A 17,825-nucleotide genomic window follows, 5' to 3' on the forward strand; every position below is an offset into this window, starting at 1 on the left:
GTCTTAGCACCAGGGATGGGGATGGGTTCTATCTCATGGATCAGATGCTAGTTAGTTACTCCCACAGCGTTGTGCTATCATCATACAATGGTGTCTTTCAAGCAAGAGACCATGGCTCAGCGGGTTTATAGCTGGGTTGGTATTTAGGTTTTTCCTTTGGTAGCGTGCAGGGGACCTTCCAAGAACACAAGCCAGTAGGAGTAAGGCTCTCGGCAGGCACCAGCTCGCCTCTCCCATGCTCGGTGAGTTGTGTAGATGTTGTTTTCAGCAAGAGGTCTCACCACCAGTTTGTGGAGAGCCTTTTCAACAGCCTGGGTTGTTTGGGGGACCCCATGGGACCCCTTTGGCCAACAGCTCAATTAGATGCCACCCATTCCCAGAACCAGAGCTTCATCTGGTGATGAGAGATGTCCAGTTGGGGTTCTGTTTTCCTGTCATTTGGTGACTTCATTCCGATTGCCTTCATTATACATACATAGTTCAGGAAGCTCCTATGTACTAATTAGGTTTGCCTATGACCCCTCAATGACTCAATGAGTTTTAGCCTTCCCTCCCTTGTCCCACTCTTCCTCTCCCTCCATGTTTGATCTTCTCACCCCCACCCATCCCTTTGGCCTTCTTCCCGCAAGTTCATTCATATGTATTCTATGATTCTATTCCCCTTCCTAGGAAGAATGATTGAGCTCATTTATCTGACTTAACAGCTAACATCCACATATAAGCAAATATGCACCATACTTGTCTTTCTGGGTCTGGCTTACCTCACTCTGGATCATGTTTTTCTAGTCCCGTCCATTTAACTGTGAATTTCATGATTTCATTTTTTTTAAACAATGGAATGATATCCCACTGTGTAATGTACACATTTCCCTTATCTGTTCATCCACTGGTTGACACCTAAGTGGCTGTTATGAATAGGGCAGCAATGGGCATGGCTGAGCAAGTGTCCTGTGGCAGGATGAATCGTCCTCTGTGTATGCCCCAGACTAGCCTGGCAGGATCTATGCCCATCTTTCTGATGAACTGCCACACTGACTTCCAGAATGACTTAGGAGTTTGCAGTCCCACCAGCAATGGATGGGTGTTCCCCCTGCTCCACATTCCTGCCAGTGTGAGCTGTCATTTGTCTTATTGATCTTGGCCATTCTGACAGGTGTAAGATGAAATCCCAAAGTAGTTTTGAGTTGCATTTCCCTGATGGCTAAGGATGTTGAACATTCTTTAACTGCTTCTCAGCCATTGGAGTTTCCTCTTCTGAGAATTCTGTTTTATCCCCTGGATTTAAATTGGGTTATTTGTTTTCTTGATAGCCAGTTTTCTGTGTTCTTTATATATCAGGATATATCTTGGATATCAGCCCTTTATCAGATGTGTAGCTGGTAAAATTCTTTTCCATTCTGTCGGCTGCAGCTTTGTCTTAATGATGGTGACCTTTGCTGTGCAGAAGTGTCTCCATTTCTTGAGGTCCCATTTATCGATTTTTAACTTTAGTGTCTGTGATAATGGTGTTCAACTCAGAAAGTCTTCTCCTGTGCCAGAGTTCAAGACTGTCCCCTGTTTTCTCTTCTATCGGATCCGTGTTTCTGCTCTCATGTCAAAGTCTTTGATTCATTTGGAGTTGAGTTTCGTGTGGATCTCTCTGCAGTCCTCTATATGAAGCCATCCAATTTGACCAGCATCATTGGTTGAAAATGCTTTTTTCCAGTGTTTATTTCTGGCTTCTTTATAAAAAATAAGGAATCCATAGATGTGTGGATATATGTCTGGGTCTTCAATTTGATTCCATTGATCATGTGTCTGTTTTTGTGCCAATACTATGATGTTTTTATTACTAAAGCTCTGTAATATTACTTGAAATTGGGAATGGTGACACAACCAGCAGGTCTTTGATTATTCAGCTGAAAATTGACCTTTCAAGACCTGTAAAGAATTGTTAGAATTTTGATGGGGATTGTGTTGAATCTGTAGAATGGTAGGGGTGGCCATTTTTACTGTGTTAATCCTACAGGTCACGAGCATGGGGGGGGGGGTCTTTCCATCTTCTGTTATCTTCTTCAATTTCTGTCTTCATGTTGTAAAGATTTTAGTCCTACAAATCTTTAATTATTTGGTTAGAGTAACCCCAAAATATTTTCTATTTTTTGAGGCTGTTTTGAAGGGTGGTGTTCCATGAGTTTGCTCTCAGTCTGTTTGTTATTTGTATATAGGAGGGTTACTGATTTTTGTGAGTTAATTTTATATTCTGCCACTTCACTAAAACTATTTATCAACTGTAGGAGTTTCCCCGTGGAAGTTTTTAGTGTCAGTTATGTATCATAACATCTGCATATAAAGATACTTTGACTTCTTTTTCTGTTTGTATCCGGTTGTTTTGTTACTCTAAGATTTCAAGTGCGATATTGAGTGGGTATGGAGAGTGTGAGCAACCTTGTCTTGTTCCTGATTTTAGCAGAATTGCTTCGAGTTTCTCTCCATTTAAGCTGATGTTGATGGTGGTCTAGATACAAACTGCCTTTGTTATGTCAAGGTTTGTCCCTTGTGTGCCTGACCTCTCCAGGATTTTTATCATGAAGGGGTGTTGGATTTTGTCAATGGCCTTTTCTCCATCTGATGAGATGACCATGTGGTTTTTGTCTTTCCGTTTGTTTACATGTAAATTACTTTTATCAATTTACATATGTTGCCCCATTCTTGTGTTTCTGGGATGAAGCTTACTTGATCATGGTCAATGATCTTTTTGATATGTTCTCGGAGGCTTTGCAAGTATTTTACTGAGAATTTTTTGCATCTGTGTTCATAAGGGAAATTGGTCTGTAGTGCTCTTTGTTGGGTTTTCATGTGTCAGGTTTAGGTATCAGAGTAACTAACATTCTAAAACAAATTGGGGCCAGGGTTTCTTCTGTTTTTACTTTGTGGAATAATTTAAGAAATGTTGGCATTAACTCTTCTTTGAAATTCTGGTAGAATTCTGCACTAAAATCATATGGCCCTGGGCTCCTCTGGGTTGGGTGACTTTTAAAGACTGCTTCTTTCTATTTCACTAGAGCACTTAGGCCTGTTGGAATTGCATAACTGATCTTGAGTTGACTTTGGTAAGTAGTATGTTTCAAGAAAATTATCCCTTTTTTTTATTTTAAATTTATTCAATTTGGTGGCATACAGGTTTTTAAAAGTATGACTTTTTGATTGTCTGGATTTCCTCAGCATCTGCTGTTCTGAGCCCCCCCCCCCTTCACTTATAATTTTGTTAATTTGGATATTCTCTCTCCACCTTTAGTTAATTTGGATAAGGATTTGTCAATCTTACTGATTCTCAAAGAACCAACTCTGTTTTTCGTGGATTCTTTGTTTGTTTGTGGTGGTGTTGTTTCTATTTTATTCATTTTTAGACCTGAGTTTAGTTATTTCTTGACATCTATCCTTTCTGGGTGTGATTTATTTTTTTTCTTAACTAAGTGCCTACTTAGTGCTGTGACTGCCTCTTAGAACACACACCTTCATTGTGTCCCTGAGTTCAGGTAGGCTGTGTTTTAATTTTCATTCAGTTCTAAAAAGCTTTTCTTTCTTTCTTTCTCTCTTTCTTTCTTTCTTTCTTTCCTTCCTTCTTTCTTTCTCTCTCTCTCTCTCTCTCTTTCTTCCTTCCTTCCTTCCTTCCTCCCTTCCTCCCTTTCCTTTCCTTTCCTTTCTTTCTTTTCTTTCCTTTCTTTCTTTTCTTTTCTTTCTTTTCTTTCTTTCTTCCTGCCTGCCTGCCTGCCTGCCTGTCTGTCTGTCTGTCTGATTTGGTTTTTCCAGAGACAGGGTTTCTCTGTATAGCCCTGACTGTCCTGGAACTCATTCTGTAGACAAGGCTGGCCTTGAACTCAGAAATCCACCTGCCTCTGCCTCCCAGAGTGCTGGGATTACAGGTGTGCACCATCACTGCCCGGCTAAGCTTTTATTTCTTAATTTCTGTCTTGACCCATTTCTCATTCAGTAGAGAGCTGTTCAGTGTCAGTGAGTTTGTAAGCTTTCTGTTTCTGTGGAGGTTGACATGCAGCTTTAATCCATGGTGGTCGGATAGAATGCAGGATCTTATCTCAGCTTGCCTGCAGCTGTTGAGAGAAGGCTCCGTGAGGTGCTGAGAACCGGGCATATTCTTTTGTGTTTGGATGAAATGTTCTGTAGATGTCTGTTGGGTCCATGTGGTTTATAATGTCTGTGAGCTCCAGCATTTCTCTGCTCAGTGTTGGGATGTCCTGTCCATGGCTGAGAGTTGGGTATTGAAGCCTCCCACTGTCCAAGTGTGGTGAGTGTCAGTATGTGATTTAAGATATAGCAGTGTCTGTTCCTTTTGAGGGTCTTTGTGTTTGGTGCACAGATGTAAAGAATTACATTGACTTCTTGTTGTAGTTTTCCTTTCAGCAGCTGCAGCAGCAGGGTGCGTCCTTTTGCCCTGAGGTGATATCTGCCCGTGCTGTTGAGGTGTGTTTAGGCTGCAGCAGCAGGGTGGGCCCTGGCTTTGCATCCGTTCTGTGCCTTTTCACTGGGGAACTGAGACCACCTGAGAGTTGTCAGTGAGCAGCGTTTGTTGATTCCTGATATTTTCTTGTGTGGTTTTCCCCTCTTTTGCCTGCCTGAGATTATTTATTCCTTGTGTTTTCTTGAGTGTGATTAACCTTCAGGTTGAAGTTTTTCATCTAGCACCTCTGTAGGGTTGGACATACAGATATTACTGCTTATATTTGGCATTATCTTGGAAAGTTTCTATATCTGGTGTGATTGAACATTTTGCTGCATACAGTAGTCTGGGCTGGGATCTGTGCATCTCTTGGAATTTATAGAACATCTGTCCAGGCCTTCTGACTTTTAGAAGTCGGGTGTTGCTGGCATCTCTCCAGCTTCTGATTGTTCTGCTTCCATCTTCTGAGTGTTGGGGTTTCAGGTGTGAGCTGCCATGACCCTTGCAAGGTTGAGCAGTCGGAAACAGAAGATCCTTAAGGGAATAGGAGACGCCAAAGAGCACCAGGTTCTTTCTGAATTCTCTTGCTTGATTAGAATGCCACGTGTAGGCACTGCAGGGTGTCTGCTATGTCCTCATCACAAGTGCATATGATGTTTCTTTCAAAGAGATTTTTTTGCTTTGAAAAACATCTTTAATGTAAGAGAGCCAAGGGAAAGCTGAGGGTGGTGGCAGTCTCCTAGCAGTGAGGAGGCTGAGGCAGGGGGGTTGCTGTGGGTTTGATGCCAGATGAGACTGTCTCAAAAAATTTTAAGTAAAAAAAGGCAAGGGGGTAAGGCAGAGCTTCTGTGACACTGACAGCCATTCCACAGAGGGGATCCATGTGGCTCTGACCACTGGCAGTGCAGGTTAGGTGATAATGCATGGGACACTTGTGTCACAGACATAAAGTGAAAGTCCCTTCCCAACAAGAGTTAGGCAGACCAGAGAGGCAGCAGCAGAGGCTGCAGACCTCCAGCACTTCAATGCTGGGATTATAGTCGTGCACCACCATACCCTACATGCAGTTATTAAACCTAAGTTAGAAAACAGTCACTTTTACATTATGAGTTCTCCGCTAGAGAAGTGTAGGCTTTTATATACATGTAGGACTCCCCATATGTATATGATTTTAAGTAAAATACCTAAAAACATTATAAACTATTAATGTGTGAGACAAAGATGGACTTTGCTGTGGGGATTTTTGTTGACTCTTGGAATATACTCACGGAAATTTTATGCATTTGGGGTTCATTTGCATTAATATCAAAACAGTAGGCATTCACTAAACTTAAAAATGTCAGTCACTGTGCTAAGTAGACCAAAACAAAAAAACAAAAACAACAACAACCAAAAAAAGAAAAAAAGAAACAACCCTAGCTCAGGACTCAGAAACAGACTCAGAGTTAGGTCCTCTCCTGTGTAGTTTGCTTCTCCAGCACATATAATAGTTGAGGTCACTCTCAGTGGGTGTGGACAAGGAGACAAGGACATGCGTAGTGAGTCACATCATCTGCAGGGAGAGATTTGTTGTAGTGGCGGGAAGCCACCAGGGGAGCCAGAGTCAGTGCAGGAGCAGGAGGATTTGTCATCGGGGAGGTTGACACAGTTGTCCAAGGGAAGGGTGGGTAGCCCAGGACTTGAGCAGGGAGCTGATTGCTCATTGACTGACTGGGAGTCATGTGGTTCTGAGTTGGTTCACTTAGGGTGAATTACGAAACTGTTGGGTGTTTGGTTTGACAGTTGGTACTTAAAATCGGGACAACACAGAGAAGATTAGCATGGGTCCTGCTCACGGTGATGTACAAGTCTATGATGCCATCCATATGAAAAAGAGAAAAACTCTTTTGGGTGCATGCTTTTCTGAAGAATTTAAATTTGGTTCCCAACCACAGGCAGCTCACAATCTGTAACTCCTGCTCCGGGGAAAGCGAGGTCCCTTCTGGCCTCTACAAATGCCCACAATTACACATTACACACACATATGATCTCTCTCTCTCTCTCTCTCTCTCGCTCTCGCTCTCGCTCTCGCTCTCTCCCTCTCCTGCTCTCTCGCTCTCTCGCTCTGGCTCTGGCTGCCCTGAACTTACTAGCTCTGTAGACCAGGCTGGTCTGGAACTCAGAGAGAGATCTGCCTGCTTCTGCCTCCTAAGTCCTGGGACTAAAGGTATGTGCCACCGCCACCGCTATCCAGGGTATAAATGTCTACTGGGGGAAAAAAAAGTCAAACTGATAAATCTATCATGGCCCCTGTAGTTTTTTCCCCTGTGCCCCATGCATCATTTATAAAAGCACGCTTGTTTCTGAGTGAAAAGACGCCCGAGATGGGGGAGTTTGCTGCTGGGTAGATCATCACCAGCACAGGCTGCCGCACGGGGCGGCTGGCGAAGACCAGGAAGCTCTTTGTATTTTCACTCGTGTCTTCTCTCGGGCTCCAGGAATCTGCTTGTGTGAAGGTGGTGGCCGCCATGAGCATATGGGACCTGTGCATGGAGCGGGGACACCATGACCTGGAGCAGTTCGAGAAGGTGCACCGCTACATCAGTGACCAGCTCTTCACACGGTTTGTAAGTGACTTTGTCCGCCCCCCCCCCAAGGCGTGGCTCCCGTCCCAGGGTCCTCTCATGGGGCAGTTCACACAGAAGTCCCTTCCGCAGAGGCAAGGGCAGGAGGCATCAGGGTTTGAGAAACCCCTAAAAGCCGCATTGCTTAGGAACTTCCAAAGAGCTGTGGGGCTACTAAGCAATTGTGTGCGGTTATGACTTGTTAGAGCTCTTTTCAAGGAGTGCCCACAGGGGGCAACTTTCACTGGCCTCAACAGGAAGTCCTCTTAATAATATGCTACTAGAGCTAACAAAGGGCTTGAGGCCCTAAGTTCTTTTTTCCTTTCTTGTTTTATTTTGGTTTTTGGTTTTTGGTTTTGTTGGTTTTGTTTTTCATGACAGGGTCTCTCCACAGAGTCCTGACTATCCTAGAACTCCCTATATAGACCAGACTAGCCACCACCTAACAGAGACTTTTCTGCCTCTGCCTCCTGAGTGCTGGGATTAAAGGCTTACACCCCACCACGGCAGGGCCTAAGGACCTAAGATCTATGCCCATACTCTTGCTAAACAACAGCAGGTGTGGCGGCACACACTTGTTCTCAGCGCCAGGGAGGTAGGGGCAGGTAGTTTGCTTGGCCAGCTATTCGAGCTTACTAAGTGTATTTCAGGACAGCAGGGTCCCCTGAAGCCCAACACGGAAAGTGTCCTCTAGCATCCATACACGCATGCTCCTGCACACACCAGATAATAGGATATCGAACACCTATTTATGTCTTTATGTGTGTAGTGGCCTACCGTCCATGTCCACATCTGTCTTTCTAGAAGGAATAAAAGAAAAATACCCTCCGAAAGGTAAAAGAGGTCAGCATGCAGTAGTCACTGATCAGCGGTCCCCAACCTTCCTAATGCTGTAACCCTTTAATACAGTTCCTCATGCTGTGGTGACCCCAGCCATAGCATTGTTCCACTGCTACTTCATAACTGTAATCTTGTTACTGTTATGAGTCATAATGAAAATAGCTGATACGCCACCCCTGTGCGAGGGTCATTTGACCCCCAGTGGGTCACCAGCCACAGGCTGAGAGCCGCGGGCCCTAGAAAGTGCAGGAGAGGTTGCTGCCCTAGACTTTAGCACTCACACTGAGCTCCTGGACAAGGAGCCAAGAGCGTGCGGCACGGTAGCCACACGGACTAATTGCAGACTGCACTGCACTGGCGTGTACTTTACTACTCAGCCACAAAGAAGCTAAAAAGGGAATGAAGCTGGCGAAGGCCCTAGTGTGAGACTTGCCAGGTCAATCCCGGGAAGGTGTGGCTATGGGTCTGCACGGGGTCACCTTGGCCCTAGAGCAAGGAGAGGCATAAGACATGACCAAATCAACCTTAGAGTACTTTGGAGACAGAAAATGAGGTACTTACCAGCCGAGCAACATGCTTATTTTGTCTTGTTTGAGGCAGGGTTTCTCTGTGTAGCCCTAGCTATTCTGGAACTCACTCTGTAGATCAGACTGGCCTTGAACTCCTAGATCCACTTGCCTTTGCCTCCTGGGATCAGAGGTGTGCCTGGGTGCAAGGTGCCTCTCTTGTCCCCACAGAAGGAGAGGACTGAGCGGCTTGTCATCAATCCCTTGAACCAGTTGTTGAGCATGTTCACGGGGCCCTACAAGCTGGTGCAGAAGCGCTTCGACAAGCTCCTGGACTTCTACAACTGCAGCGAGCGGGCCGAGAAGCTCAAGGACAAGAAGACTCTGGAGGAGCTGCAGTCAGCGCGAAACAACTATGAGGCCCTGAACTCGCAGCTGCTGGACGAGCTGCCCAAGTTCCAGCGGTACGCCCAGAGCCTCGTCACCAACTGCATCCACGGCTACGCCGAGGCCCACTGTGACTTCGTGCAGCAGGCCCTGGAGCAGCTGCAGCCCCTGCTGTCGGTGAGTCCTTCTTCCCTGGGGCCCATCAGCTAATTCATGGCAGGGCCTTTAGATCCTGCCCAGCAAGGATTCTTGGTCCATGCATGGTGCTGTGAAGGCTGATGCCCATGCAAACATCTCTTTCCATCTTAAGGGCCGGCTCAAAAGAAGTGGCCGTGCCTTGTCTCTTGCATCAGCTTCTCTTCTGGTAATAATTCAGCCAACTACTGCTGACCTGTGGTCACCTAAGACCATCGAAAACACAGATATTTCCATTATGATTCCTAACAGTAGCAAAATTACAGTTATGAAGTAGCAATGAAAACAATTTATGGCTGGGGGTCACCACAACATAAGGAACTATCTTAAAGGGTCGCACCGTTAGAAGGGCTGGGAACCGCGGTTCTAAAGGCTTTGCCCAGGGATCCTTCATCTGTGCTCTCCTCTCCTGTCCTGACTCCCACGGTTTGCAGGTCCTGAAAGGCACCGACCGAGAGGGCAACTTGATCGCCATTTTCCATGAGGAGCACAGCCGGGTTCTACAGCAGCTCCAAGTGTTTACTTTCTTCCCCGAGTCCCTCCCAGCTCCCAGGAAGCCCTTTGAGAGGAAAACCACAGACCGCCAATCGTCGCGGAAGACCCTTCTGGGCATGGTGAGTAGACACCCCGCGTGGCTCCCGGGACTGACCTGTACACACGGGGCGTGTGTAACCGTGTCGCCTCACCCCTCCCACCCCCCCCCACCAACCCCTTCCCACCCCACACCCCACACCCACACCCACTCCCCCATCTTGACTCCGGATGGGAGTTGATAATCGCTAGCCCTCCATCACAGGGCCATGACCAGGCTTGACCAAGTTAAGGTGTGGAGCTGCATCGTGCAGGTGGACATAGTTAATACTGAACAGCCTGCTGCACCTCTGCATGTGAACAGTGTGGCGGGCGTCTTGACTTTCATGATGAAGGGAGACCCCGAGGAGATTGGTCAGGCCTGTTCCCCAGGCATTGCTGTGTGGGTGCTGGTACCCAGCTGGGAGCACCTGAGTCTTGGTGTGAATTTCAGGCTGCCTCCTGAATCATCCTGCATCTCAGTAAAGCATCGACACACTGATGAGTTGATTAAGGGAAATGAGTCAGCCAAGCGATTAATGACTTCTTTGCCTGGAGTAGCATCGTGCCTTTTGGTTTTTTAACACGGGTCTTAACATTTGTGGTAAGATATAGCAGGCCATGTGGGCTCCTAGGCAGGAGGACAGGTTACCTCCCCTCTTAGGCATTTGCTCCGTAAGATCCACAGCATCCGTTTACTTTACAAGGGAGACTTGGATTCACTGTTGCCTTTAGCTTTTCACTTTTTATCTTAGATTATGTGTGTAGGCACCTGTGGAATCAGGCAGAGGGTTCCAGTCATTGATGGCTCTGAGCTGTCTGACATGGGCTCCTCTGCAAGAGCAGTGAGCACCCTTGACCCCTGAGCCATCTCTCCAGCTCCTCCCTTTAAATTAACCCTCATTATTTACATTTATCTAACAATAATATATTATATTGTATATCCTAGTGATATACTTTGGAATTTTTTGTTTTTATTTTAAATTTTATTTTAGAGGTTCGAAAGATGGCTCAGAGGTTAAGAGCACTGACTGCTCTTCCAGAGGTGCTGAGTTCAATTCCCAGCAACCACATGGTGGCTCACAACCATCTGTAATGTGATCTGGTGCCCTCTTCTGGCCTGCAGGCATACGTGCAGGCAGACCACTGTAACATAAGAAATAAATAATCTTGTTTAAAAATGGTTTTTTTCCTTTTTTTTTTCTTCTTTCTTTTTTTGTTGTTTTTTGTTTTAATCTTGGTACTAGCAATTGAACCCAAAGCCTTATACATGCTAAAAATATGCTCTGCCTCTGGGCTACAGTGCCTCCCCAGCCTCAGAACCTTGACTGTTTAGTGGCATTTTAATCATATTTTTGTTTTGTTGTTGTTTTTGCATAAACTAAGGGCGTGAGCCTGCCTCATAGCTTCAGAGACGTTAAAACACTGCACTGTGCTTTTTTACCTAGCACAGCTTGACTTGATTACAAAGGTGCCTTTTGTTGGGTGGCTCCGGGTTGGTGCCTCGCTCCTGCCGTGGCAGGCTGAGGTTAAAGGCGGCAGCCAGGGTGCCGGTTGGAGGTTCTCACTGGCCCTCTTCTGCCTTTCAGCCAAGCTACATGCTGCAGTCCGAAGAGCTGCGGAGCTCCCTGCTGGCCAGGTACCCACCGGAAAAGCTCTTCCACGTCCAGCGGAACTTCAACGCTGCTCAGGACTTGGATGTCTCCCTTATGGAAGGTGACCTGGTGGGTGTGATCAAAAAGAAAGACCCCATGGGCAGCCAGAACCGCTGGCTCGTGGACAATGGAGGTGAGCATGGGTAATCAGACTCTGAGGAGAAAGACGTGAGCCTTTGACCAGAGGGAGGTAACTGTAGAATGCTCCAGAGTTCTCGAGGGCGTGCAGCCCAGGTTGGTCCTGAAGTTGCCTGCTTCAGATTGCTTTTGTTTTGACAACTTTCAGAGGCAGTTGTGTTAATTATTTATCCTACAGATGTTGCTGTGTTTGTCCTTGGCCTTCTGATTCTGTAAAGTGTGTGCATTAAAAGCCTGTGGTTTTTGCCAGCTTTCCCCACAGCGATGTTCATGCCTGTTAGAGAGTGACTTGAAATCAAACAGTTCATAGCTTTCTCTTTTTAAGAGGAGGATTATAGACTTTAGTATAATCCTTCTTTCCACAATTCTAAAATGCAGTAAGTTGAAAATAACAGGGCTTTTTCAGAACCTTCCTGTCAAAACCTGAACTGAGTAACAGGAAGGAATGTGTAATCATAACTTAGCTTATGAAATAGTATTTGACATTCCCCAAGTCAAAAGACTGTGAGTTCCAAAGACCATGATGGCCCAAGTATTCTGGGGGACTAGGCCAATTTTAGCATTTTGGGGTTTCTTTAAAAGCATCTTTATGAGGGGCCTCAGTTGATAATTCTTTACCAGTCTGAAGTTAGAATTCAGACCCAGAATCAATGTAAAAAGCCAGATGAAGTACCTCACACTGCATCCAAAGACAGCCAGGGGCACCCAGGAGAATCCCTTGGCTCTAGAAAGCTGGAATTCCTTCATAAGGAGAGTCCTGGGATGGAAACAAAGACAAAGTCCTGTAAACTAAAATAATGCCTGAATTTAATTAAAAGGAAACTGTGAAGGAGGTGCTCCCCCCTCCAGGAGTCACATGACCGGGGTCCTGAGACTTCTCTTTCTTAAGACAAACACTTGTGTGTTTGGAATGTGTGTCTGAGACCCGTCTGTCACCATCAGGCAATATGTTGAAGCAAGCACATCCTGGACACGGCTGGGTGCTTGTCCCAGCATGCCCTGACCCTGAGACGGTTGTGATGTGGAGGGGAGGGGTGCAGGTGGCCTTTCCGAGGGGCTCGGTACAGGGACGGCCTTGAAATCCATCTTCGGCAGACGTGTATTTGAACTTAAGCCCACCCAAGTCTTCTCTCGGTTTAACGATGCTCTGGAGATCCTGTCATATTGTCTTCTGTGCCTCTGCCAAATTCAGCAAGGTTGGCCTTGAACTTGCAATAATTCCTTCTGTCTCAGTCTCTTGAGTGCTGAGGTTACAAGTACAAGGTACTTGATTTTTGATTTTGTCTTGTCACTGTCCTGCCAATTGTCCACAGACACCTTGTCATGTTAGGGGCTGTGCAGCTGTAAGAATGAGCTAGAAGACGGCCACAGGTGTGGCCGCAGGTATGGGCATCTTCTGGTGTTGGGTGGGGCCAGCTGTGCATCACTAAGCATCTGATTTTGTCACTCTTGGCCTACCTTTTTGGTTTTGTGTTGAGTATGGTGATTTGGCTGCATGTGTGTCTGTGCACCACATATGCTTGGTGTGCCTGTGGAAGCCAAAAGGTGGTGTTGGACCTCCTGGAACTGGGGTTCTGGGTGGTTGTGACTGCCATGTGGGTGCTGGGAATCGAACCCAAGTCACTGGAAGGGCAGCCTGTGTTCTTAACTGCCCAGACATTGCTCAACCACACTGACCTAGCTTTTAAACGGCACTCTGTAAATCTTGCTGTCCCCCACTCCCCTGCCTGCTCCTCTTGCTCCAGGCTGTAGCTGTGTTCTTTCCTTCTGCAGTCACCAAAGGCTTTGTCTACAGCTCCTTCCTGAAGCCTTACAATCCCCGCTGCAGCCACTCGGACGCCTCCGTGGTCAGCCACTCCTCCACAGAGTCAGAGCACAGCGGCTCCTCACCCAGGTTCCATCGTCAGAACAGCCACAGCGCCCTGACCTTCAATCCCAACAACATGACAGTGTCCTTCACCTCAGGACTTCCCCTCACACAGCCTCAGGAAGCATCTCCACTGAAGGACTGTGTCCTCAAAACTCTCAGTGTGCCCTTGAACACGGGGAATCCAGAAACTGGACCTTCCTCATGCTCTTCAGACCCAGGCTTGTCCTGCCAGCGCAGGCCAGGGAACCCTGCAGATGGCGCCAGAGAAATCAGCCAACCTGCTTCAAGCTTGAGGGGCTGCCATCGGGGCTCCCCGCATTCAGAAGCAGTCGGTTACTCTGTGCCAGGGCGAAATGACCAAGGCGGTGATTCCATAAAAGGAAATACAAGAGCCTGTCAGACTCCAGAAAACAGAGACAGAAGGCTCGGAAGCAGTGAGACAGAGGGCAACCAGGTACGCACACCCCGCCCCTGTGTAGCTCCAGAGCGTGGGCAGATGTCAAGTGAGTACTGGAGAGGGCCAGGCAGGGCCTGTAAACCCAGCCCTGTCCTACGTGCCCAGAGCCAGGCTGTCCTAGGGGGCAACACCCCATCCCCACCACAGACACTTCCAGGCCACCCCAGGGCCCTTCTGCCTTATCTCTGGGCATTTAAGAGATGTCAAGAGGAAGCCTGGTTTTTACTCTTCAAGCCCGTGAATTCTTCTGCTGTGTGGAGGCGGCTGCTTAGCCCACCGTCCATTATGCTTTTACCCACCGCACTATATTTTTAGTCCTAGAGTCTAGAAAGACTGGTGCTGTTTTAGTTTTTCCCAGTTTTGCTCAGCCTGCTCATGCCTGGAAGCCTGGTGTCACCTTTCTGTCCCAGCCTTTGTTGTAGAAGCTCACACAGCAGTGGGTTTTCTCACCAATGTTAGGAGATATGGTCTGTGTTGTGTTGCCTCTGTTGGAGTCTGGATCCCAACGGCCAGTTCTGGCGTTCACACCACAGCTGAGAGAGGAGGCTGCTGGCTTCTCTCTGGTGATTCTTTCTGCCGACAGCTTAGGACAGATGTCCCAGTTCTGAACCTGAGGGGACTGTTTTTTCTGACATACTGACAGGGAACTCAGTTCTAGCCTGTCTGGGTCCTAGGGCCTCATAACTGCTCCCTCACGGAGCACCGTCCGTCCCATGTTGTGCCTTATTCATGGTACGTACAGTTCGGCCTTTCTTTCTCTGAGAATAATTCTATATTATTGCATCAGTTTGGTTTGGGCATTTCCCTTTCCTGTTCTGGGATGGAGCCTAGGGCTTGGGACAGGCTAAGCCAGTGCACTGAGCCGACCTAATTGATGATTTCTAGGTGGGATACAGAATCAATCAGGTCATAGAAAGTTTCACCCATCTTCCATATTGGCCAAAGGTTCGATGTAGCTGTTCTTTAAGGCTATTCTGAAACAGTGAAAAGCTCTACATTTGTGAGAAGCCTTTATTTTTGAAACAGGTCTCACTGTGAAGCCCAGGCTGGCCTGCAGTCAGTGGTACTCCTGGCTCTGCCTCCGCCCTGGGACGACAGCATTTGCCACCATATGCAGATGGTTTCAGTTTTCTTTGCCTCTGCCCTGTTCACTGTGGAATACTCCAATCATATATAGTTATTAAAACTCTAAGTTAAATCAGATTAGAAATTCAACTTTTAGCTGGGTGGTTGGTGGGCACACACCTTTAATCCTAGCGCTCTGGAGGCAAAGGCAGGCAGATCTGAGGACAGCCAGTGCTACACAGAGAAACTCTTGTCTTCGAAAAACTGGGAACAAAACCCTTTGCCTTCATGCCCACGGGGTCCAGCACATGTTCAGTACGGACCCGCTGCCTTCACAGCATTACAGCCTGCAGGTTTCTAACCCTCTCTCTCCCTCACACAGGTCTATTTTGCCATCTATACCTTCAAGGCACGGAACCCAAATGAACTGAGTGTGTCAGCCAATCAGAGACTCAGGATCCTTGAGTTTAAAGACGTCACAGGCAATACAGAGTGGTGGTTGGCTGAAGTTAACGGAAGGCAGGGCTACGTCCCATCCAACTATATCAGAAAAACCGAATACACCTGAGCAAGTTGCCTCCCATCCCCCCCTTGCTGCCGCTGCTTTCAGCCCGCCGGAAGGGTGGCTCCAGGCGCATGCGCCCAAGCAGGGTCCTGCCACACTGCCTATCTACCAGGCGGAGCACAGATAAGCTTTGTTCTGATTGGGTTGTACACTTTGATGCTCGCTAGAATTTGAAGTGGCTGGACCCCAAAGGTTTGCCAGTAGTTCTGTGTCCACAGAAGCAGGCCAAGCGCTGGTGTCAGCTTTGGGAAATGATAAGTTCCCAATCAGAAAAGCAGTATTGTACGCAGGAAGCTGTGTCAGCGTCGGCAGCCGCTGGCATTGGTAGCCTCGTACTCCGCGGTCAACTGAGCAGTCACCGACGAGGAGAAGCAGGCTCCAAGAACTCCTCCATCGTGCCTCCATACACGGGAACAGTTTTGTCAGGATCACACCGCGGCTCGCGTGTAAAAGTGTCTGAGACACCCCGGTGCCCCGCAGCCTTCGCTCTGACACTCGACCCTCATTCCTAGTTCTTAACACACTAACCTTTCACCGCTTCCCGGTTGAATGTTTACACTCTAACTTTTCTCCTGACATGTGTCTGGAAGGTTCTCTCACCTTGTGGAACATGGTCATCTGCCTCTTCCCTGACACTCACTTCAACTTTATTTGATCTCTGTGGTATCTCCTAACCTTTCTCCCTGTACTGACGGCCTTCCCTAGACTAGTGGGCTCTGCACTCCGGCCAGCCACTGAACGTTTTCATTCTTCCGGCTGAAGCAGGGTGCCTGCCCCGCCCCCTTCCACCCTTGCACTCTGCTTCCATCTAGTTGCCTCCACGCGTGCTCAAGACAACCACGTGGCTTATCTGAAGTAGATAGGATCAGTGGCCCCAGAAACTTGTCTTAGAGTTGGAAATAAGAATTTTCCTTCTCACCACCAACTGCCATACTTCAGAGACACTATTGAAAGTCAGACATGCTAAAGTGCCTAATGAGACCTCAAACCCAAGACTGGAAGATGGTTGCTACAGCCTCATGCGAGGAAATGGCCCCAGAGACTTGTCTCAGCGTGGGCCGTAGACGCCAGATCTTCCCCAGCCTTCCGGCTGCTGCTCTTCCAGCTGCACATTTGGCCTTAAAATCCTGGTGAATCAGGCCATGCCTGTGGACACCCGTCCACGGCTGCACCACTGGTCCGAGCCTCCTATGAAGTGTTTATATTTAGAAAGGTTTATATTTAAGTAGCAATTTTATAAATAAAAGCGTTTCTATTGACCATAGTGTGTTTCCTTCATCTGGAATCGGAACGTTTTCTTCTCTTTCCCAGCTGAGTCGAAGAGGAACTCGTTTTCATTCAATATTAATACAGTTTCTGGTCATATATTTGAGTCGTTAATCTAAAAATCGAGGCTTTTTTCTTTCTTTTTGGGGTGGCATGGGCGTGGGCTTGTTATGTAGCCCAGGCAGCTCTCAGATGAGTGCCTCTTGCCTCGCCCGGGGGGTGGGGGGGTGGGGTAAGTTGATTTTTTTTTTTAATGTAGTGTGAGGTGTTGGGCGTGTGGTGTGCACTTTTTATTCTGCTGCTTCATTGATTTAGAGTTTTTCTTTTCTAGGACGTGGTTTCCTCTGTATTTCTATGTCTTCACTGAGTTTTTCATACAAATCCTTGAGTTTCTCATCCTAGGAGTTCAATTCCTTGTTTAGCTTCTTGTGGGGAGGGTTCTGTAAGTTTGGTTTCCCATAAGGCTGTGCTTTTGCTTCTATCCCAGGTGTGCAGATGTGGGGCCACCTCTGGCTTTCCGAAGCAGCTGGTCTTCATCTGCCTTGAGCTCTAGCAGAGGCATGGCTTTGCCAGCTGCAGATAGTTCCTGTGATTGTGTGGTGTTTGGAATTCTGGGAACTTTTCAAGGGTATCTAAATGTCAGAGCCACTCGAGGTGGGTGGGTGGGTGTTGGTCATTTAGGGAGGTTGGTATCAGTTTGGTAGCAGCTGTGGTCAAAGAAGAACCAAAAGGAATTAGATTCAGGGACTTTCCTAATTCCTCTCTCCCCATTATTTGTTAAAAGAACTCACAAAGTAGCAAAGACCAGCTACAGGTTCTGAATTCTTTCCTCTATGAATGTTTTAAGTGTTCTCACCATAAAGAAATTAGGTTCACATTTGAGTAAGACTATTGATAACTGTCTCCCCCTCCTCCCCAGCAGCCAGCACAGCACCACTCAGTACTATGAAAATAGGCGGGAAATCTGGCTCTGGCTGGGAAGCTCACAGCCCCACCGATGAACCTACCAGTGTTAATCTGCTCAGTGCACATATATCAAACAGCCCTCTAAATTCTTTTCCCTACCCGTAAATTAAGGCAGTGCTCAGACCTTATCAGAGAAGTGTCTCTGCAGTGGATGGTGGTTAGCACAGAAACTCACAACAGTGTCAGTGGACTGCTCAGCCACAAATGATGCCCTCATTACAGATGTCACAGTTAGAGACCACCAGAGAAGTGGGGGAGGGAGGACAGAAAGATTGATTGTAAGGGTCAGAAGTCAGGGAGAGCT

At 47.2% G+C, this 17,825-nt stretch overlaps 1 protein-coding gene across 4 annotated transcripts in view; it reads left to right on the top strand.

Annotated features, from left to right (window-relative positions):
* The window catches only part of Dnmbp (dynamin binding protein), a 96,597-nt gene extending 80,048 nt beyond the window's left edge, over positions 1-16,549 (top strand). For 3 of the 4 annotated variants that reach the window (XM_052185364.1, XM_052185374.1, XM_052185391.1), the window contains 6 exons: positions 6,916-7,044; positions 8,619-8,951; positions 9,404-9,583; positions 11,129-11,327; positions 13,106-13,656; positions 15,107-16,549. In XM_052185364.1, the coding sequence (XP_052041324.1) occupies positions 6,916-7,044; positions 8,619-8,951; positions 9,404-9,583; positions 11,129-11,327; positions 13,106-13,656; positions 15,107-15,292 (1,578 nt within the window). In that variant the 3' untranslated portion in view covers positions 15,293-16,549. The remainder of the gene's footprint in view (positions 1-6,915; positions 7,045-8,618; positions 8,952-9,403; positions 9,584-11,128; positions 11,328-13,105; positions 13,657-15,106) is intronic. The other variant, XM_052185384.1, reaches the window with a different exon arrangement.
* The last annotated feature ends 1,276 nt before the right edge of the window (positions 16,550-17,825 follow it).

The sequence above is a fragment of the Apodemus sylvaticus genome, chromosome 1, assembly GCF_947179515.1.
Source record: "Apodemus sylvaticus chromosome 1, mApoSyl1.1, whole genome shotgun sequence".
NCBI classification, from domain to species: Eukaryota; Metazoa; Chordata; class Mammalia; order Rodentia; family Muridae; genus Apodemus; species Apodemus sylvaticus.